Raw genomic sequence first — 24,089 nt, 5'->3', positions numbered from 1 at the left:
GCAGATAGTCAATAAAATAAATAGTAAAACAAAAACAAAAACAAAAACAACTTAGGTCTACAATAATAACCTGTACATGGATGCTCTAAGCAACTACGCTTAGAACTGCCAGTACATAAAACAATCAAGATGCCTTCCAGTAGGTGAATTAATAAACTGTAGTATATTCAGACAACAGAATGTTCATCATGGGCTGGAAAGAAGGCTCTGTGGTTAACAGCACTTGTTCCTCTTTCAGGGGATCCAGGTCTGGTTCCCAGCACCTACACGGAAGTTCACAATAACTCCAGATCCAGGGGATCTAATACCCTCTTTTGACCTCCACAGGCACCCAGGTACACCCATGGCATACCCATGGCATAAGCAAGCAAAACACTTACTTAGCCAAACATGGTGGTGGACATCCTTTAATCCCAGCACTCAAGAGAACAGAGACAGGCAGATTTCTATGAGTTCAAGGCCAGCCTGGTTTACACAGTGAGTTCCAGGCCTACCAAGACTACACAGTGAGACCCTGTCTCAAAAAAACAAAACAAAAAAAAACAAAACAAAACAAACAAACAAAAAAAAAAAAACCAAACACAAGTGTATATCAGTAACTGAAAGAAGGCAGCATAAAAAGGATATATAGCTGGGGAGTGGTGGTGCACGCCTTTAATCCCAGCACTAGGGAGGCAGAGGCAGGCGGATCTCTGTGAGTTCGAGGCCAGCCTGGACTACAAAGCGAGTTCCAAGAAAGGCACATAGCTACACAGAGAAACCCTGTCTTGAAAAACCAAAAAAAAAAAAAAAAAAAAAAAAACCCAAAAAACAAAAAACAAAAAACAAAAAAAGACATATATGATTCCAACTACATGACAGTATGAAAATGACAAAAACATATAGAGGGTAATATATAGAGCTACTGGCTTATCCATGTTCATTGCTAGTTTTTTCATAATAGTAAGAAATTAGAAATAGCCTAGATGTCTATCAACTGGTGAATGGATAATAAAATATGGTACATTTAAACAATGGAATATTACTCAGCTGTTAAGAAAAATGAAATCTGGGGGTAAATGGATAGAGGTAGAAAAAAAAATCATCCTGAGTGAGGTAACCCAAATTCAAAAAGACAAATATTGCATGTTTTCTCTTATAAGTGGATGTTAGCTTTTAAGCTTTTTTTTTTTTTTTTTTTTTTTTTTTTTTTTTTTGGGTTTTTTCGAGACAGAGTTTCTCTGTGTAGCTTTGTGCCTGTCCTGGATCTCGCTCTGTAGACCAGGCTGGCCTCGAACTCACATCCTGATTGCTGGGATTAAAGGCATGTGCCACCACCACCCAGCTAGCTTTTAATATGTGTGTTATAATCAGAATAACCAGAGGTTAGGTACCTAGCAAGGGAACGGGGAGGGGGTGGGGAGAGAATCTCCCAGGGAAGGAGAAATAAAGAGGAGACTAGAATAGGAGGATTAATATAAGAAAGGAGGAGCTGAGAGAACATGGTAAAGAAAAGATTATGGAGAGGTAACTAACAATAAAAACTTTCTGAAAAACTATCTATCTATCTATCTATCTATCTATCTATCTATCTATATTACTGTAGAAGCTTCTTAAAATATATACATATATGAAAGGAATTTAAATGGAGTCACCATTTAATGGGGGGGGTGTCAATGCCCCAACTAGACATTTTATGCTACCAAATAAAACCTTCAGTGCCTGGAATGGGTTACATCTTGTTAAACCCTTGGCCAAAGGGGTTCCCATTAAACATCACAAGCTATTGCCAAGGCTATTGGTTGCTCTCCAAAACCTGATGGTAAGGCCCATTACTGAAGACAACACTTACTTATGTCATCAAACATGGAGAGATTGAGCACGTGTTCAACTAGAAGTTTCAGCCCTACTGATTAGCATTCATGGTGCTGGAAGGTACTCTGCACGATACTAAAGGAGAAAAGCAATCGTCACTATCACCCAATTATAAACCCTATAACCTACAACCATGACTTGCCTTCAAGATATCTTGGTGCAATGGTGGCATGAATATTGTGAGAGTACCACTTTTTGGATTTAAGGTCCACTCTATGACATGGAAACCCATACCTGACACTGCTAATGTGGCCAAGAACCTGAGACCTAGGGGGAAAACCTACTACTATTATTCTGCTACAGGAACACAGCAATAAAACGACTCCTAATGATATACTGCTGTACCCACAGATCTGTGCCTCACCAAACCCTCATCAGAGAAAACAGCTTTTTGCAGTAGTTACTAAAACAAAGATCCAAACTGGACAATATTCAGAGCATTCAATCTTAAATGGGATGTCTTTATCAAAGTCCTCCACTCAAAGCTCAGGCGTCTGCATGGAAGGGCAGTCAAAAAGATTTTTAAGAGCCAGAGGTAGGGGATGACTCCAAGAAAACACGTCTTCTAGACACAACAGGAGTGATGCACATATGAACTCACAGAAACGGTGGCAACAGGCGCAGACCTGCACTGGTTCAAGCCAGACAGGGTCCCAGCAGTGAGAGAGGGGAGTGGACAGGGGCTATCTGACGGCAAAGGAAAAATCAGTGTTTTTCCAATGAAGTGCCACTGGGTATATCAACCATACTCTATCTAGGGTAGGCCCCATGCCTAGGAGGAGCTGGCCAACACAAAATGAACTCAGGTTTTCTTGTGGGCTTTTTGTTTTGTGTTATTATTTTTTTGTCTTATTAGTGTTTTGTTTTGATTTTTGTATTTATTTTTGAGAGAGAGAGAGAACACACAGATTAAGTTGGTTGGGTAGGGATGTGAAAGGATCTGGCAGGAGTTGGGAAAGGGGAAAAACATGATCAAAATGTATTATGAAAAAACACTTTAAGTGAAAAGAGGAGGAATAACACTGCTTCAATTTTGAAGAGAACAATGTAGTTAAATCTTAGAAAAGCATGCCAAAATAAAGTTCTGTTGAAAAAAATAAGCAAAATAAATGAACAAATAAATATTCTAGACAGGTGTGGTGGGACACATCTTTAATCACACCACTAGGAAGGCAGAGGAGATGGATCCTTTGTGAGGTCAGCCTGGTCTACACAATGAGTTCCACAACAGCAAGGGCTACACAGACCCTGTCTCCAAAAAACCAAAGGTAAATAAGTTAGGTATTCAATAAAATAAGAAACGTGATCTGCTGCTTAGGTGCAGGTCACATCAGTCAGAAGAACAGAACAGAGCCTGGCATAATTGTCATTAGAGAGGCTTCTTCCAGCAACTGATGGGAACAGAGTTGCTGGAAGAAGATGCAGAGACCCACTGCCCAACATTAGGCAGAGCTCAGGGAATCCTGTGGGAGGAGGAGGAAGGATTGTAGGAGCCAGAGGGATCAAGGACACCATAAGAACATGGCCCACAGAATCAACTAACTAGGGCTCACAGGGGCTCAGAGTCTGAACCAACAATCAGGGAGCTTATAAGGGTCTGACCTAGTACTCTACATATATGTTATGGTTGTGTAGCTTGGTCTTCTTGTGCGACTCCTAACAGTAGGTGTGGGGGCTGTCTCTGACCTGCTTTTGGGACCCCTTTCCTCCTATTGGGTTGCCTCATCCAGCCTTAACATAAGGGGATGTGCCTAGTCTTACTGTAACTTGTTATGCCATGTTTGGTTGACATCCCTGGGAGGCCTGCCCTTTTCTGAAGAGAAACAGATGGACGAGTGGATCTGGGAGTGAGGGAGGTAGGGAGGAGGGACTGGAAGGAGAAGAGGGAGGGGAAACTGCAGTCGGAATGTAATATATAAGAGAAAAATGAAAAAAAAAATGCAAACATAAATTTTAGGTATAAAATGTTAATTACAATTCTGTACATGGAGGCACATGCCTATAATCTTAGCACTTAGGAAGCTAAGGCAGGAGGAAGAAATCCAAGGCCAGACTAGACTACACAGAATGACCCTGCCTCCAATAAACAAGTATCACAATTGAAGAATTTACACCCTGAATACCCTTAAACAATAAAAAATAGCGGAACCAAACATCTTTTTAAAAAATTTTATTTATTCTTATTTTATGTACATCAGTGTTTTGCCTGCATGTATATCTGTGTGAGGGGGTCAGATCTTGGAGTTACAGATAGTTGTTAGCTGCCATGTGGGTGCTAGGAATTGAACTGGGGTCCTCTGGAAGAGCAGTCGGTGCCCTTAACTGCTGATCCATCTTCTCCAGCCCCCAGAAGCAATCATCTTATATATCTTTTTAACTGTGTGGAAATTTTTGAGTACGTACACAATATGGAAAGAACATCATAGACAGAAGTTGGCTTAGAGGTGTCTTCCACTTTGTTATCTTTTTTAGTCCTCTAAATAATTTTTAAAAATTAGTTTATGTAAACTGGATAGGAATACTTTAAGGTTACAGTAGAAATACGGCAACTCAACACAGAAGAAGAAATAAAAGTATCAGGCAAATAAAGATGAAAATAAAAGATTAAAATCTGAGGAGACTGATAAGAAAAGACATACATTTCCAAAGAAATTTCACGTCCCAAAGTCCCAAAGACACTGGCTCAATGATTAATGGCAAATCCAAAGCACACTTAATGTATTTTTTCTTTTTCTTCTTTTTTTTTCCTGGAGCTGAGGCCCGAACCCAGGGCCTCTAGCAAGCGCTCTACCACTGAGCTAAATCCCCAAACCCAATGTATTTTACTTTAATGTCAGGATATGAAAGTATGCAATTGGAAATTATATTTTCAGGAAAATAACCTTAACAAAAACCAACAAAGGACAGTAACAGTAAGATAATTAGTAATAACACAGTAAACAGGGGCTAGTGAGATGGCTCAGTTGTTAAGAACACAGGCTGCTCTTCCAGAGGACTCAGGTTTGATTCCCAGCACTTATATGATGGCTCACAACCAACTGTAACTCTAATTCCAGGGGATCCAACACCTCTTCTGACTTCCATGGGCACCAGGCACACACGTGGTACACAGACATGCAGGCAGGCAAAACACCCATACACAGAAAGTTAAAATAAAGGTTAAAAAATTTTAAAAGATAATAACCTAGCAAACAAATGTTACTTAACTTTCATTGTTCAGACCAACTTACTAACAAACAAGTGTTTGACTTGAACATCACACATGTTCACTGAAAACTTACAATGAGCCAGTTACTGTTCTAGATGCTCAATACTTTACTAAAGACAACAGGTCAAAAAAACTATCTGCAGGGAGCTTATGTTATTGCATAGTATTAAAGGAAAGTAAATAACAAACATATGCATGGTAAGTTGTAAATTCTTTACCATCTGGCACAGAAGTGAGCCCAGCAGGAAGATCAGGAGTGTAGTGTGGAAGCAGAAAACAACATTGTTAATAGTATGGTGGCAGCAGGCTTCACAGAGGTTACATTAAACAAACTACTCAGCTGGACATAACATTCCAAGTAGTGAAAACAGGTAATGAGAAAGTCTACCGGTCTAAGAGTCCCCACTTACAAGAGGACCTGCAAGACCCCAATATGACTAGAGCAGAGTAAATAAAATGGGAGAAAACACAAGTGAATAAGGTAAAAATGTGCAGCCACAAGTGAAGGGAAGTCCTCACAGGAAGTCTTTGTAAATAGGCTACTCTAATAAATGAAATAGAAAGCTAGTAGAGATTTTGAACAGAGGAGTGACATGATATTTTTAAGGGAGTATCTGTCATTTTTAAAGGAATCACTGCTTGACAAAAAAGAGGTTTTTGTATATATCATGTATGTGCACATGTGTTGCGTGCTTGTGTTTACAAGGAAGAGAGGAGGGTCAGTAAGGTTGACTGGGGGTTGGAGGGAGGTGCCTGAGACCAAGCCTGAGGATCTAAGTTTGATCCCTGGAACCCACAAGGTAGGAGAGAACTGACTCTTACAAGTTGTTTTCTATCCTCCATAAGTACCATAGTACATTTGAGGACGTGTATGGACGCACGCATACATACACACTAAAACTACAATAAAAATTTTTAGGGACTGAAGAGATGACTCAGCTGCTAAGAGCACTGGTTGCTCTTTCAGAGGACCTGGGTTTGATTCCTAGTACTCACATAGCAGTTAACAATGATTTATGATTCCAGTTTCAGGGAATCTGAAGCCCTCTTCTGGATTCTGAGGGCACCAGGCATGTATGTGTACACAGACATGCATGCAGGCAAAACACCCATACACATAAAATGATTTTTTTTTTAATTTTTAAAAATAAGTGATCAACAGGAACAATGAGAGGTCACTTAGAAGTTTCAAAACTTTCTACTTATTTTCCCTCCCACATTTAAAAAGATTTAACCACAATGGATAACCAGGCCGTGTTTGCAAGGAAGGTTTTTTTTTCTTCCACTGAGGAGTCTTGAAGAATGTGGCAATGGCCTGAGTGTGTACTCTTAGCAGGCATCTCAAAAATAATGGTTACCAAACATTTCCCTGTGCTCACTGCCCTGACATGAATTTTGGGCATCACCCTCTCTCAGGGGAGAGGTGAAAAGAGGTTATGCAGAACAGACAGTGATAACAAGGTGATGTCACAGATGTGTCTCATAGAAATCTCCAGCGAGTTCAACTCATAATCACTCTCCGGTGATTTACTCTGCCCTACCAACGCCAGCTGGAGAAGAAAGAAGAGAGCTGACACAGCCTTCAGCCCTGGGCAGGCATTAGGAGATCTTTTTCCCTCCAGTCCCCTGGCAGCCCCTCCTCTCTAACCACTGCTGCTTCCCTCAGAAGCCAAAGTGTGAATAGCACGTGTCTGGATTTTCGAAAGCTGCCCAGCAGTTGGACTCCCAGCAGCATGTCAACGGCTGCATCTGCTGCTGGCACTTGGGGCAAGGGATCACACGGGCATTTTCTGAACATAAGCTCTAAAATGGGAATCTTAGATCTGAAGGGAGGACTCAACCAAGCTAAAAAGCTCCAATTACTGTAAATACATTCCAAAACATATGACTGTCTGCCTTCTGAAAAAGGAATTGAGACACGCAAGCAACCAAACAGCTCTAAGAACAGCAGCAGTCAAGAACAAAAGTACAGAGTACCCTGACTAATGGAAAGGATTTGATGGGCCAACAGGGTTCAGCAGATATGTAATATAATGTGGCTGAAACAAGAGAACCCTCTTTTCCAGATCACTAGCTCACACTCTCTTGGCAATAAATGATATCCATCACATCAGCTGCAGGCTTGCTTCTCCTTTGCTTTCCTGCACCTTTTTCCTCACCCAATTAGCTCTCAGAGCAAGTGTCCCCTACACCAAACTGTAGGGAAAAAATGAAAATTATGAACCTGATAATTTCATCTGCCATAAGATGGGCCGAAACTAGAAAAAGACGGAGGAATCTTGCCTCTCTGGATATGGATGCTCCAGTTAAACTGCTTATATTACAGCTGAAAAAACAGAAGCTTAAGCTCAGTGAGTTCTAGACCAGCCTGTGCTACAGTTAGACCTTATGATTTAAAAAAAGAAAAAAGAAAGAAAAGTAAAAAGGAATTGCGGCATTTTCTATGGTAAAATAAATATCCAGAACCACTCTCTCAATAACACAAGAACCTATTCAGGAAAAAGTACTTTCAAAATCTTCTTAGCAAGCACTGATGATAGCCAGGTGTAGTGGTGCATATCTTTAATCCCAGCAGCACTCAGGAGGCCAGCCTGGTCTACAGAACAGGTTCCAGGATAGCCAAAGCTAACAGAGAAACCCTGTTTTGAAAAAATACCATAAAGTTGGGGTTCCACAAGGCTGTATCTAAAGCATCCCACTTCAAATTATAGTCTCTAAAATAAGCATTTTCAAAGAAATAAAAGATAAGCTCACAAATATGCTCAGAGAACAAGAAATCATACAGAAAAATCAAAGCATAATTACAAAAAGTCTAAAGATAAAATATAAAATACATGTATTATATAAAAATAAAAAATATATGTAATAAAACTTAAACTCTCAACAGAACATATTTAATAGCAGATTAAACATAGTTAAGGGAAAGTCTGATGAAGTAGAAAAAAGAGTTAAGGGGCTGGGCAGTGGTGGTGCACGCCTTTAATCCCAGCAGAAGCAGACGGATCTCTGTGAGTTCAAGGCCAGCCTGGTCAACAAAGTGAGTTCCAGGACAGGCTCTAAAACTACACAGAGAAACTCTGTCTCAAAAAAAAAAAAAAAGTTAAGGAAATCTAAATTACACACACACACACACACACACACACACACACGGGGGGGGGGGCATAGCAGATATGAAAGAGAGGCTTAAGAAGCATCAAAGGCTATGGAAGTCTAACATATGTCCAATCAGAGAAAGCATGGGAGATGCAGTATTGGGGGTGCCCCCCCTCAGACGACAACTAAGAATATTCCAAACCTGGCAGGAAAAAAAATCTAAAAACATATGAAACCCATCAAATTCCCAGCAAGAAAATATAATCCAAACCTAGACAAACCACTAAAACTGAAGTTTCTTGGTATTTTTTGTTTTACATTTATTAATTTATTTACTCTGAACAGAGTGTACATGCCATGGCACACACGCAGAGATCAGAGGACAACTTGCAGGAGTTGGTTCTCCTTCTACCATATGAGATCTGGGGACTAAATTCATGTCTTCAGGCTTGGCAGCAAGCACCTTTACCTCTGAGTCATCTCACTAGCCTGAATCATTTTTTCTTTAAACATGAAAAGCACAGGGGTGGGGGTTGCTTTTAAAGAAGAAATAAAGGAACAGATAGTTGACTTTACTCCGCAAAGTGGGAACCCAGCAACAGTAACAGTTCCTAAATGGCTATAGGAAACTTAGAATTCTGTTACCAACAATCACAACTTTTTAAGAAATGAGGTAAACAAAGCCTTTTCCAGGAAAACAAAAGACAATGTTTTAGGCTGGCAGATAGCTCAGTGGGGCTGAGGACCAGAGTTTGTATCTGCAGCATCCACATAAAGGCTGGGCACAGCAGCAGGTGTCTGTATCCACAACACTAGGGCAGTGGAAGGGCCAGTTGGTCAGCCAGTCAAGATGAAACAGCAAGCTCCAGGTTCACTGAGAGACTGTGTCTCAAAAAATAAGGTGGAGAATGATAGAGAAAGAAACCCATCATCAACCTCTGGCTTCTACACTTTCACACACAGTAATACACACATACCTGCATACACACACACAAATTAACAAAGAGAAGATAAATTTCTCATCAAAGATCTGAACAAATTTTAAAGAATATAGTCAGAAAAGAACAGGAAGAGTATGAAATGGAAAAAAATGTATTTAATAAAAATGTGTACCTACCTGTAATTCTGGAACTTGTGAAGCTTATGCAGGAGGATAACAAGTTTGAATCTAGCTAGGGAAACAGAGAAAGGTCTTATCTCAACAAGGAACCAAACAATGAAGAACTTGTCTTCTAGGGTTGAAAGTGAAAAAGATACGAGAATATACAAAAGAAAACAAAGGAACAGAATTCCAGTGTTCTGTGGTCCTTGCTTTGTTAAGGAGAATAGGAAAATGATGATTTTTATTCTTGAGAAGGTAGTATATGTAGTATATGTAGTATAACTATATGTAGTATAGTTACCAGAATAATAATTAAAAAAAAAAAAAAGAATACTTAGAGGAGGGGTTATGAAGTGAGGAAAAACAAAAGAAAGCTACCAAAAAAAGGTAGGAGAGGCTGTGGAAAGAGCTAAGTGGAACAGAATTTGTCAAGATACACAAAGTTCTGGATCCTCACCACAAAAATAAAGAAACACAGGTAAGAACAGAGAAAGATAATTGGAACAGGAACCACTGGGATAAAGTATTTGCAAAACATATCTGATATGGAACCTGAATACAGATTTTGCAAAGGGCTCTGACTAATGGCAACTTGTTTTTTTTTTTTTAAATGGGAAAGAGACCTAACTTTGCCAAGCAAGATGCACAAATAGCAGTTAAGCACATGAGAAAACATTCATTAGGGAAACATGGTTTTAAAACAAACACACCTTTAATCCCAGCATTAGGGAGGCAGAGGCAGGTGGATCTCTGTGAGTTTGAGATCAGCCTGGGCTACAGAGTGAGTTAGAGGACAGCTAGGGCTGTTACACAGAAAAACCCTGTCTCAAACAACAGCAACAAACAAACAAAAAAACAAAAACTGACAATATCAAATACTGTTGGCAAAGATATAAAGTTGAATCCTTAAATCCTACAGCAAGAGTGTTAAGTATCTAACCACCAAGACAAACAGAAGCAGTTTCTTAAAACCATTAGATATAAACCTTTGTGTTATCTAGCGAATTCACTCCTAGAAATTTACACAAGAGAAATAAAAATATGTCCATCAAAGGCATCTATAAATGTCATAATGGCTTAAAACCAGAAACAATCTAAATGTTAACAGATGTCAGAATTTAAAAAAAAAAAAAAAAAAAAAAAAAAGCAGGTCTGAAAGACGGTTTAGCAGGTAAAAGTGCTTTCACCCAGAACCAGGGTGAAAAGAGAAGCCACTCCAGAAAGTTAGGGCACATGCACACCCACACTCATGCATCACACACATGACAATAGTAAATAAAACGTTTAGATGCAGTATCTCTCTACAACAGAGTACTATCCAGTAATATAAAAATATCAACACACAGATCAAGTATCAATCTCAAAAACACCCCACTGAGCCTGACACAAAAAGGCAAACATTGAATGATTCCAAACATGTGCAACTCTAGAAAAGACATCGCTAGCCGGGCGGTGGTGGCGCACACCTTTAATCCCAGCACTCAGGAGGCAGAGGCAGGCAGATCTCTGTGAGTTCGAGGCCAGCCTGGGCTACAGAGTGAGTTCCAGGACAGCCAGGGATACACAGAGAAACCCTGTCTCTAAAAACGAAAGAAAGAAAGAAAGAAAGAAAGAAAGAAAGAAAGAAAGAAAGAAAGAAAGAAAGAAAGAAGGAAGGAAGGAAGGAAGGAAGGAAGGAAGGAAGGAAGGAAGGAAGGAAGGAAGAAAGAAAGAAAAGACATCGCTAACTATAGCAAAAGAAAGCAAATCAGTGGTTGCCTAGGGCCAGAGGTGAGCTGAACAAGATAGACTCAACAAGAATTATATGGGCTGACTGGAAATGTGCTGTATCATAATTGTGATGATTAACTAGTTACTTGGGTATATATGTTAACCATGCCTGGTGCAAGCAAATATTTTTACAAGTGTTCACCATCCATAGTCATCAGGGAAATGCATATTAAAACTACTTTAAGATTTCATCTTACCCTAGTCAGAATGGCTAATAATAAGAAAATGAAAGATGGGGCTGGAGAGATGGTTCTGCTCTTGGGTTCAGTTCCTAGCACCCACATCACAGCTAACTCCTGTCTCAGAGGATCCAATGCCCTCTTCGGGCCTCCTTTGCACTGCAGGCATGTGGTACACAGACACACATGCAGGCAAAACACCCACACACATGAAATAAAACTAAATCTTAAGAAAAAGAAAAATATTAGTTGAGCATGATAGCTCACACCTTTAATCCCAGCACTCAGGAAGCAAAGGCAGGAACTCCGTGAGTTCAAGTCCAGCCTGGTCTACAGTGAGTTCCAGGCCAGCCAAGATAATACAGTGAGATCCTGTCTCAAAAAACAAAATGAAAGATATCAAATGTTGGCAGAGATGTGGGGAATGGGGAACCTAAGGAACGCACTCTTAGTGGGAGTGGAAACTGGTGCAGCCATTATGGAAATCAGTGTGGCAGTTCCTCTAAAAACTAGAAATAGATCTACCATATAACCCAGGTACAGCACTCCTGGGCATATACCCAAAAGACTTTTTTTTCCTACTACAGAGACATATTCTCATCCATATTCATCACTGCTTTATTCATAAAAGTTAGGGCATGAATATAACTTAGATGCTCATCAGCTGATGACTTGATAACGAAAATGAGGTACCTAGATACAATGTTATTTTATTCAGCTGTAAAGAAAAATAAAATTACAAAGCTTCTGGGTAAATTAATGGAGCTTTGAAACATATACTCAGTGAGGAAACCCAGACCCAGAAACACAAATGTTGCATGTTCTCACTCACATATGTATGGATCTTAGCTTTGCATCTTTAGATTTGTGTGTTTAATTTGGAAGTACCTGTAGAATCCAGGAAACTAGAAAGGAACCACTGATGGGGACGAAAAAAAAGATCTTAAAGGAGGAAGGACAATAGAACACTGGTGCTATGAAGGAGAAAGGGGGAATAATAGAATAATGGGGAGAGCTTTAAGTTGGGGGAGGGATGAAGAGTAGGGTGAGGGACAGGACTGGGGAGGGATAACTAACACTAAGAATATCTGAAAAAGGCACATGGAAACACACACATTCATACTGATTTATTTATTCATTCTCTCATCTCTCTCTCTAAATCAAATAGAACAGTTGAATTGGAGTTACCCTATATAGCAGATTATGCTCATTCCAGAAGCCACAGGTTGCCACATGCAAAGCCCAGTGTCAGGTGTGGGGTACTTCCAATTGAGTTGGTCAGAGGTGTCCTGGAGACCCCCAAAATAATTCAGGCTATTGCCATTGCTCGTTTGCCCACCAGAACTGAACTGGTGAGGCCCTGTTGCTAAAGACACTACACATACTGGCCACATGACATGGAGAAATAAAGTTGGTTCTGACTAGAAATCTCCCTTCCTGCTGGCTAGCTTTTAGGGTATTGGAAGGTGTTATACAGTCTGCTGGGGGGGGGGGGGGAGATGATCATCAACAGTTTTACCAGCCACAACCTTGTGAACTACAATAAAAGAGTCATGGCAAGATTGGTGCAATAGTGGCGAATGATATGGGGGTAACAATCAATTTCTGATTGGACTTAAGGCCCATTCCACAGGAGGAAAGACATGCCTGATACTGTAAATCTGGCCAACAACCCATAGCTGGGGAAATCACAGGCCTGGGGGAGGGGGGGTGAACGTACTACTGTTTCTCAGCTAAATGAATGTAATATTCAAGTGCCCTCTATAAATTCCTATGCCTATTCCCAGAGACATATATTAGTTCAGATCTCACACCTCATTAGAGAAATTTCTTTGTGCACTGGAGGGTAACATAGAAACCTACAACTGCTCAAAGTGCAGAGAATATGTGTCAGTGGAGTGTTCAGTTACAAATAGAACATCTCCATCATACTTCCTACCAAGGCTCAGGAACCATCAAGGAGGAGGTGAGGAGGGGGAAGATTTGAATAAGAGGTCAGAGAGGACCAGAGCAAAACAGTACCTTCTGGACACTACAGCACTCTGCTCTCATGAACTCCCAGCAGCTCTAAGTGCCTGCACAAAGCCTATAAACAGTCGAGCCAGTCAACATTCTAACACGGAGCGAGAAGGGGTTGACAAGCCCCAACCCCTAATTATTGAGGCACTATGGACAGCTGACAGCCTCTGAAGGATAGAGACTCAATTTTCTTTTTTTTTTTTTTTTTTTTTTTTTTTTGGTTTTTCGAGACAGGGTTTCTCTGTGTAGCTTTGTGCCTTTTCCTGGAACTCACTTGGTAGCCCAGGCTGGCCTCGAACTCACAGAGATCCGCCTGGCTCTGCCTCCCGAGTGCTGGGATTAAAGGCGTGCGCCACCACTGCCCGGCCTCAATTTTCTTTAAGGGTGTAGTATCTGGTAAGTTCACCAGGTTCAATGAATGGCCCATGCCCAGGAATATATGGGCACCTTGGATTGGATAGGTTATTAGAAGAAAAAAAAAAAGGCTGGGCAGTGGTGGGGCACACCTTTGATCCCAGCACTTGGGAGGCAGAGGCAGGTGGATCTCTGTGAGTTCGAGGCCAGCCTGGTCTACAGAGCTAATTCCAGGATAGCCACAAAAAGGCCACACACAAAACCAAAAAAACCTGTCTCTAAAAACAAAGACATGAAATTAGGGGAGTAAGAAGGTAGGAAGTAGAAGCAGGAAGAGTGGGAGTGAATATAATCAAAATACATCATATGACATATACAAAATATAGTATATGACATATCGTTCTTATGTAAACTATAAATTTAGACTTCATAATTAATTTTTTCCTCTTGAATAGGTTTTTATGTATTTCTATCAAAAAATTTAGGTCTGTTGAAAAGTCTAATATTAAATCAAGCTTTAAATACAGATGTGGAGCTAGAAATTCAGATCAATGACAGAGGATTTACCTAGATGTGCTAGGCCCTGACTCTGAGTGCCAACACTGAAAATGAGTAAACAAATCGGGGGGAGAATGGGAAAGGTGGCTGCAAATACTGCTGCCACGTGTCCCTCAACAGTATTTCTCCTTCAGTAGAAGTCTTTCCAGGAGGAGAAAAAGATGCCAGATCTTTTTCTTGAGAAGTAATAAGATGATAACAAAAACTAAATACACCACTTATAATCACTGCCTAACAATGGGATATGGCACCTTTGCATGACACCAAAGCAGCCATGAACACCAACCCACACTGTTATCTTCAGGTAAACAAAGACCATTTCCTTGACAGATATGATGCTAGCGTAAGCTTAATTTTACTGGCCTGACTGCATTTTCTCATTTAACTTTTCACTACTGCTTTTCTTTCCTCAGCCTAAAGCAGTAGATTCATCCTAACAACAAGAAAAGGCACTGAAATTCAGAGCTGGAAAAACAGGCGAGTGCCTTGAAGTCGACTTCTTTCACTCCTGTCCTCTTTTCCAGGGAACTTCAGCAAAAGGCATGATCAGATTGCCAAGGGAAAGGAGTCTGCTAAGGAGCCTCTTGACAAGAGGCAAAGCTTACTGATGCAGCCTCCTCCAGCCTGCCTTACCACACCTACCTCATTCTGACCTTTATATTCACACACAATTTTGGCCATGCTAGCTTTCTCTCCTTGACTTACTCTAACTTGAGAAGTCCTGGAGATGAAGGCCAGTAGTTCTACTACAGAAATCTACTTCTCCACGATTCTCATTGAGAAAGAGCCCAAGGACTTCTGGCAACAGGGAAACTGGAGGAGTAATGAGAGGGGCAGTTGACACAGCTCAACTCAAGTCTAACTCCTTACGAAAGGTGGATTTCCTCTGTACAACTGTTCTGTCAAGCAAAGGATTAGACACTTCATACATTCTACCTGAATAAAAGACTTAGAAGTGGTCCAGTAAAGAGAACAACCTGCTCTTCCTAAAGTCTTAGGGATGCTATATGCTGAAAGACAAATTCTGCCTATGAAAGGAACTTCTCAACCGGAGTCAACTCCCATATATAACTAATGGCACGAAGAAGTACATGCCTACAGGTTAAACTCTGCTAGTACCAGGGAGGCAGCTAGAGTTCTAAATCCCACAAGACATCCACATAGCACTTTCTCATCTCCTGCAATCCAGAAATATTAATAACATAAGGCATGCATATGCTAGGCATGATGATGCATAGCTGTCATCCTACTATTGAGGTGAAGTAGGGGTATTTCAAGTTTGAGACCAGCCTGGGCTACAGAATGAGCTGCAGTCTAAAAAAAAAAACAGAAACCAAAACAAAAGCAAATACAAATGATCATGAAAAGAAAGCCAGTCTAGCTCTACCTCAATTCTAACACCTAAATGTTTTCTCAGAGCAAGCAACATTAACAGCACACAAGAAGTGTCTCTTGGGTGCCCTCTTGCTGCTGCTACCAGGGCTTTTTTGCAGGGCTGAAATGGAGACATACTCTATGAACTAGCAGAGAAGGAAAAAGAAAAGGCCAGGGCACAGAAAAGGGAAGTTATTCCAGTGGTGGCCAATGAGTAACATCCAGTGATTTATAGGAAATATAATCCAATAATACAGTAAAATAAAACAGTGTGCCTGAGATGGTTTTGATTCCAACAATTATAAAACATATTTTTGAAAAGGGTGGGGGCAATGAGGGGAAGTCCAGACTGGAGCAAATTGGGCACAGATGGGGGATGCAGAGGTTTCCATGATGCCCTACCACAAGTGTTGCTTCAGTTACTCTTCTTCAAGAAACTAGTTTTATTTCCTTAAATTACAATTTTTTTTTGAAGAAAATTAAAGTTCTTGGAGTACTTGTGGTTTAGTTCAACAGTTCACCCTCTAGCCTCTTATCAGCCACTAGTGAAGTGAATACTTAGACACACAAGATGGCCCTTTCTCCTTATAGGCTCAGAATGCCTTGGACATTGTGACATCACTCCAGGAACCACCTATTTAGACACCAACTTTGGACACTGGCCAGGTGAAAAATACAACTTTCCTAGATCCATGGCCTTCCTCATTTATGCATTCAACAAATACCTGTGTCTAAGAAATACCAGCCTCATGCCAGAACCCCTAAATATCCTGTCCTGACCTCAAATGTATCTGTCTCCAACCATCGCACAGAGAGTCTAAGCTGTCTATGATCCCACAGAGGTAGCACAGGGCACATGACAGAGGAGGTTAGTCTCCCACATCCTAATGTAGAAAAGGGAAAGGACACCATTCTCTCTGCCACACAGTTTTGCCCTCTACTTTATTGTCTGCTACCACATCCACAGCTTTTAAATATTCCATGTCTACAATGAAAGCGTATTTAAAAAGTAAACATAATAAAGTGTTAGCAGCCAAATCATTTCCACCCCTGGCCTACTGATGTAAAAAGAAGGTAGTTATCACAGGGGGAGCACTGGACACAAAAATGACCCACGATGGCATTGTAGCACTAGAGGCCATCAGCAAAGGACATACTTTTTAAGGAAGACCATCTCTATTGCTTTCCAAATCATAATCCTGACCCTGTATCTATGGAGATGGCTCTGGCACAGACCGAAAGGATCTAACTGCTTGGGGGCTCCAAGATCACCTCTGCTTCAAGCTGGAATTCTCTTCTCCACAGAGCCCAGGAACTGACATATGCAAACAACCCACCCAGAAGGACACATCCAAGAGGGAAAGAAAAATGATGGTCCAGATGTTCCGTAATTTGCAATGACTGCCAAATCGCCATGGACCCAGAGCACCTGGGAGGCCAGGCTGCGTCAGGCCTTGCTTCCTGGTTTCAGACAGCCAGGGACCTGTGGCTGGGTGGTGACTGTGACAGCCTGCAGGCTGGCCGGGAGAGAACCAGTTAGAAGGGCACCAGCTGAGAGGACTTGGGGGCTGAACACACAGAGCTTGATTTATCACTTCCTTACTCATAAAAATGTGATTCAAAGTGCTGCTGATTAGTGAAGGATTTAAATCGTTACCCTCTCCCCAACCCCCTTCTCTCTCCACCCCCGGCACAGATGCTGCTACTCAGCCACAACACCCCCTTCTTGCCACTGTCCGTGCAAGCACAGCACAGGGGCCCAGAGATGATGACTCATGTGCTGGGAAATGGAAAAGTGCATCTTCCCACCAACCAGCCCTGCTGAGTGCTCTGTTCACCCCTCTCCCAATGGCAGCCCACACAGTGGGGTCTGGATGGCCGCCTCAGCTGCACACCGGGTACTTGGCAGCACGTCCGCAGAGCTCTGTGTCCCAGTTGAGTGTTATATCCTGTGGCCTGGGCTGTTTTTCCCTGAACCACCCTTGGAGCCTGTGACCACCTCAGCTTAGGCTCCTCTTGCCTCATGGAGTTGAGAGCCAGGCCAAGAGCAGTACAGGGAGCAGGGCCATAGGCCTTTACTTGTCATTCCTGGCTAAAGGATCCACCTTACAACCAACTACAGAAAAGCCCTACAAAAATATCTTGGCCACAAATACTGAACGGTCCTCCTCTATCCTCACCTTGCTTTCAACCATATTTTCTTAGTCTTTACTTAACAACAGCTTCAAGAAAAAGACTCACTGGTGGTCTATGCTAAGTCCAGGGAATTGCTTTCCACACAGAAAAAGCAGCAGAAGCTGTTGAAAACAAGCTCTTTACATTCACACCTACAGAGACCACAGGTCATTTGTTGCTCAACTGTGTGCCCCAGCTCTCCTGCTCACAGTGCGCTCGGTGGGTTGGGTAGGAGAGCAGAAAATGAATAGAGGAGCAACTGGAGGCCCTAGCCCTAGAGCCCAGTGAGCAGACAGAGTATCACTCTGTGGCTTTGGCTGGCCAGGAACTTGATAAGTAGACCAAAATTAAAGGTGTGTGCCACCACACCCTGAGCGCTTCCTTCTTGGTTGCAAAATTTGCCTCCCTTTAAGACTGCACAGGTACACCAGGGCAGCACTGCAAACTATTTCCTTCTTAGAAACCAATGTTTCCCCGTAAGACTCCAGGCCTTGAGCCCCACTTAAATAGCCACCTCAGAATAACTGGCTAGGTTGAGAAAGGCTCCTGGACCTCTGTATCTTGCCCACTGCTGAAAATTCTGGATGCTGTTATCAGTCAGCTTGATGGGAAAACATCTTCCAGGATTCAGATGTGATTGAAAGCCCAAGCAGACTAGCTAAGGAGCTCCTCAAAACCTAGGAGAATCCCTGTCTTTAGGGAAAGTGTGGCACACTCACTCATAAGGGAAGTGCCCCACCAGCAGCAAGTTGAGCATAAATCCCAAGAAGGGAAAGAGATGGACTGCAGGGTGAGAGAAGAAAAGGCACAACCAAAGAGCCAGTGGCACTGTCTAGAAACATTAGATCTGCTTTATGACATAGTCTCCATGGGGTAATTCCTACTTCCTGGCATTGCAGATAAGAATCTGACCAAACATTCTCTGTTGATGCTCTGGAATGACTCCTTGGCAACATGTTGTAAAGAAACACAAAATAATGTCACTCATACTACATATTTCTATCAAGTCAAACCACATCAACCTTACCTAAGTGAGGTAGAAGGAGGGGAAGGAATCTTAGAAACATCTTTCAAATGTGACATACTCATCAGAACATTTTAAAACCCTACCAATCTGCCCTTCCCTCCTCCTCTCCCCACCCCATACCAAAAAAAAAAAAAAAAAAAAAAAAAAAAAAAAGTGTTCAGAAAAACACTTCAGAATGCATACCAGTACACTAGCCAAATTCTGGGGCTGATGGGTTTTGTGCTTCCAGATTTGAGTCACCAAAGCTCATCAATTCTCTGTTCTTACTCTCTGGCAGGGTCCCATAAGGGATATCCCATAGGGAACTAGACTTTTCCATATTGAACAAACAGGGTACATGAGTCCAGAAACAGCAATTCCCAATCCCTGCCAAGCATACGGTCTCCGGAATGAAACATTTCAGCAATGCCTCTCCCTTGGGAGAGGAACTGGGTCTGCAGCCTCCAAGAGGCCTTGCTGCTGCCATTAGCATGGCCAGATGTGCAACAGCATCTCTAAATTTTTAAATTAAACTTTATACTCATAAATCTCTCCTTTTATCCCACCCAAGCACTAGAGTCTTACAGAATTCAGAAGAAGGAATAGTGGGGAGGTGTAGGTGTCTGTGTCTGTGTGTGTGTGTGTGTGTGTGTGTGTGTGTGTGTGTGTGTGGCTGGCTGTGTCTGTGTGTTTGGGGGCAAGGGTAGTGATAAGGCAGCATAGGAAAGATACTAAATTCAACTCTGTCTAGATGGAGAAACTGGATTTTCCTTACCTTTCAACTGGGAGTTATGTACAGCAAACATGTTGATGGTCATAAGCTGTAGCATACGGGTACTTCCAATAGGAGATGGGCTATGTTGCAGCAACACTTGGAACTCCTTAAGGACCTTCTCAGCCACTGCAGGGAATGTCTCCATCCTACAGATATAGGGAGCCCATTATTGAGGCATATCCTTAAAAGCACTTGGAAAAATGACTCCCCCTTCCCCAAGCAGAGAACTAATACCTAGGAAGTTTCTTTGTTACTCGTACAAAACCTTCCTGGTAGCCTATAGTTTTGAACAAATTGAAGAAAAAAAGAAAACAAAGTGTTCAAAGTTTAGAGACGAAAACAACTTAATTAGTGGATAAAAGGCTATAACACTTTGGCATGCTATTTCTTAACTCACAATATTAAATGGATTAAAATTGACATAGAGTTTCTCTTTGAAACAGGTTTCTAAATAATGAACTAATTTCCTTTAAGCTCTAACACCTACATCTTCCCTAAAAGTCTCAGATATGAAAACTGTACTCTATAAAAGGAGTCTCATCGAGTAAAAAGTTGGGGGTTTTTTTGGTCTTTTTTTTTTTTTTTGGTTTTTTGAGACATGGTTTCTCTGTAGCTTTGGAGCCTGTCCTGGACTAGCTCTGTAGACCAGGCTGTCCTCAAACTCACAAAGATCCACCTGCCTCTGCCTCCCCAGTGCTAGGGTTAAAGGTGTGTGCCACTACTGCCCAGATATATACAAGGTGCCATCATACTCACTGCCCACCCATTGGTCCCAAACTTCCCCCTGAAGAACCCCAAACCCAGGGCCCCCAATGGGCTGTTTCCAACCTTCCCTGTCCTGCTATCCTCCCTCTCACAAGCCCTCTGCTCATCAGGGTCTGTATGTTTTCAGGCCAGTGGAAATACAATGCCCTGGCCAACTGCCACTCCCAATACAGGAAGAGCCTGTAATGTAGGGAGGCAGAAATCCAGCCAGTGACCTAGGGCTCCTAAGGAGAGGTCATTCAAACTACTGCTTGCCAAATGTGGCCACTGGATCCTAAACAGTGGTGCATGCCTGGAGCTCCTTTGGCAACAGGAGTAAACCACAGCTGAAATCCTCTGAAATAAAAAGCAAACTCAAACTTGGTGCTAGAGAGAGAAACCAGGCACACAGGCCTTAGGGCTATGCTGAACAATTCGTGGTCAGCAAGTATCTTTTACCACCCCCACCCCACCCCACCATCAAACTGCTTGTGGTGCACTGAGGGGTGCAGTGGGGAACAGCTCTAGTCTGGATTAATAAATAGCTTCTGGAAAGCCAAGGCAGGCAATCCTTCTCAAATCCTGGAGAAAGGTGGGGTGAGTTTCACCCCAACCTCAGTCTTTATCCTCCCCAGATAAGAAAACCCCAGAGCTTTATGGAATTTTGGCGCTCTTTATACCTTGTTTTTGGATGGCAACACATACTGCTGACCTTCTGGTGCCCAGAAGTCATGCCACAGCTCCGGGTCAATCACAGTTTACATTCCAGTTTGCCTCTGCTCAACTGTACTCATTTTCACTGGCACAAAACATGCCATGCATTGGCTTCCTGCACCACCCCCATGCCATTTTAAGTGCCTGCTCCAAATCAAAACAAAGCAAAGCAAAACAAAACAAAACAAAGTTCCCTCTAAAAAACTTCAGAGCTGCTAAAACTCTTGATAGACTGGGGATGGCAGGGAGTGATGTTTGTAGCTGGATTGGATCCATTTTTCCCCATGGGCTCTAACAAAGGTTTCATTTTAAATCCTGACACTGTGCAGCACTCTCTCTGGATGGAAGTGGGGAGGGGGCTAGTACTTCTCATTACAAGAAGAGCAGAGTTCACTCTGCAAGAAAAGCAGCCACGCTGGGCAAGTTTCAAGGCCATGTGTCTCCGTGTTGAAAGGCAGGAGAGCGCCAGCACAAAATGACAGGACAGAGTGTCACGTGGGACATGTGTCTGAGGAAGCCTCTTCCCTGGGGTAGAAACTGAAACAGATCCATTAACACTCCATGGGTCAGACTAAAGTCTGAAATGTGTACAGGTCAAATGTTCACATTCTGTTTTCTCAGAAACTTAAACAAAACAAAAAACCCCACCTCCCTTTGATTAGCACAACGTAACTGAAAGAATCAATAGGTAAGAATGTAAATTAGTCTCATACATCAATTATAAGAGAACATGGCCCTTTCAAAACTCAGGAGGCAGAGGCAGGCGGATCTCTGTAAGTTCAAGGCTAGCCTAGTCTATAAAGTACATTCCAGGACAATCAGAGCTACATCGAAAAACCCTGTCCCAAAAAACCTAGAGAGAGAGAGAGAGAGAGAGAGAGAGAGAGAGAGAGAGAGAGAGACAGACAGACAGACAGACACACACACACACACACACACACACACACACACACAGAAACTGAGAACTTATTGGGGGTGGTAGTGTTACTCAGACAAAAATCAGTGTTAAGCAAAAAACAGGGAAAGAAGGTAACAGTTAAAAGTCCCCTTTCCAGAGGCAGGGAAGATCTCTATGAGTTCGAGGCCATCTTGGTCTACACAGTGAGTTCCAGAACAACCAGAACTGTAATAGAGAAATCTTGTCTCAAACAAACAAACAAGAACCAAAAGGTCACCTTTCCAGGATTCAATAATGAGACTTCTGTTTCCTAGATTTTATTTATTTATTTATTTATTTTTAATTTTTTTTTTTTCCTTCCCGAGACAGAGTTTCTCTGTGTAATTTTGTGCCTTTCCTGGAACTAGCTTTGTAGACCAGGCTGGCTTCGAACTCATAGAAATCCACCTGCCTCTATCTCCCAAATGCTGGGATTAAAGGCATATGCCACCACCACCTGGCTATTTGCCAGATTTTTAACCAAAATTCTTTTTGATTTTGGTTTCAAACTGAACATAGTTTCATGTCTTTTTCTTTGAGAAATATCTTTACTCCTTGTCTACATATTACAAAAAAATTATACTAAAACTGACAATGATGGTACATAATTAATATATTTTTAAGTGCATGTGTTTGCAAAACCCAAAGCTGTATGTGGTAGCACATGTCTCTAATGTTAGCACTGAGAAGGCTGAGGCAGGAGGTTAGCTGAGTTTGAGGCTAGCCTGAGCTATTACATAGTGAGATCCTGTCTAAAAACAAAACAAATAAACAAAAATGGGGGAACCCATAAAATTTTGTTTTTACAAATACATACATAAGTATACAAAAAGGCCTTAAAGAACATATAACCCAACGTCCAGTGTTCCCTCTTTGGAGAACACAGTATGGAGATGGGGGTGAGTTGGGGCAGAGCTGAGAGAAATTTTAACCTTAGCTATAGTTTTGTGTTTTCTAAGAGTTTTTGATGTTACTTATGAAATAATCATAAAATTTAAGACAAGAAGAAAGAACATGAACAACAACAATAAAGGAGGAAGAGGAGGAACAAAGAAACTGTCAGAAGGACCTAAAACACCCAGACACCTGGGGGCCAGGTGTGGTGGCTTTCAGCACCTGGGAACTTGATAAGCTGGGGCTGGAGAGCTGCTGTGAGTTCAAGACCTGCCTGAGCTAGCGATGGAGTTCAAGAACTACTGGACTACAGTGTGAGACAAAGTAAACAAATGAAACAAACAAAAAGCGTCTCCAGCAGCACTGCCTGTAGAGCTGCTATTGATTCTGTAATCATGTGAGGGAAACTTCGACAGACATCCAGGGAATAACTGTAGAACAGTTTAATATGATTCCTTTTATACTTGCACACAAACAATGACTATAAAATATACACTGAACATTAGTTATTCAGTTATCACTGGCTATTAAGAATACGAGTAACTCAGATGAGCGTAGTGGCCTTTAATCCCAGTACTCAGGAGGCAGAGGCTAGCAGATCTGAGTTCCAGGCCAGCCTGGTCTACATAGTAAGTTCCACGACAGCCTGGTCTACAGAATGAGTTCCAGGACAGCCAGGGCTACACAGTGACAGAAAAACAAACAAATAACACACAATATGAGTAACTTTTTATTTTTTTCTTTTTGCTAAGTTTTCTAAATATTTTATAATCAACAATGTATAATACAAAAAAAAGTTTCTCTATTATGAATACTTCTGAGTTTGGTATTTAAATACATTTAGTAATTTTACCAATAAAATCAAAATACTTTATTTTTAAAGAATTTAAAATCTAAAATAAATACATGGGTTTTTAAATTCCAAGACCTTGGTGCAAATAAAATGACCAGCCAAGCAAGCACAAACTAAAGCAGTAACTTTAACTGAGGCAATAATAGGAAACAAAAATTTCCAGTTGTCCCAATTCAAGAGTCTCCTCTACAGGTTGCCAGCTTCTGACCTCCCTCAGTTGAAGCCAAGTGCAGGGCTGCTCTGCTTCTTACTGGAAAAGCATCTTTTATCTATCAGAAGCCTCCAGGCAACCCTGACTGATTCCTCTTCCAGAGTCCAAGAAGACTCAGTTCCTGTTCTTTCAAACCTAAGAAGGCAGGTAATCTTCAGAGCATGCACTTCACTGACTTAGGTGGCTAACTTGTGATCTCCTTGTCTCACTTGGACGGCAGTTTCAAAAGGCCGATGTTTCAGACAACACTGGGACCCAGACTCAAGAAT

General features: G+C 41.7%; 1 protein-coding gene across 4 annotated transcripts in view; it reads right to left on the bottom strand.

The window, feature by feature from the left end:
• The window catches only part of Smg6 (SMG6 nonsense mediated mRNA decay factor), a 246,475-nt gene that overhangs the window by 152,480 nt on the left and 69,906 nt on the right, over window positions 1-24,089 (bottom strand). For 3 of the 4 annotated variants that reach the window (XM_059271180.1, XM_059271179.1, XM_059271181.1), the window contains one exon: window positions 19,468-19,613. In XM_059271180.1, coding sequence (XP_059127163.1) covers window positions 19,468-19,613 — 146 coding nt within the window. Of the gene's footprint in view, window positions 1-18,405; window positions 18,514-19,467; window positions 19,614-24,089 lie in introns of those variants that run through there. The other variant, XM_059271182.1, reaches the window with a different exon arrangement.

Source organism: Peromyscus eremicus, chromosome 8a (assembly GCF_949786415.1).
Source record: "Peromyscus eremicus chromosome 8a, PerEre_H2_v1, whole genome shotgun sequence".
Lineage (NCBI taxonomy): Eukaryota > Metazoa > Chordata > Mammalia > Rodentia > Cricetidae > Peromyscus > Peromyscus eremicus.
This window is presented reverse-complemented; position numbering and strand designations above follow the sequence as displayed.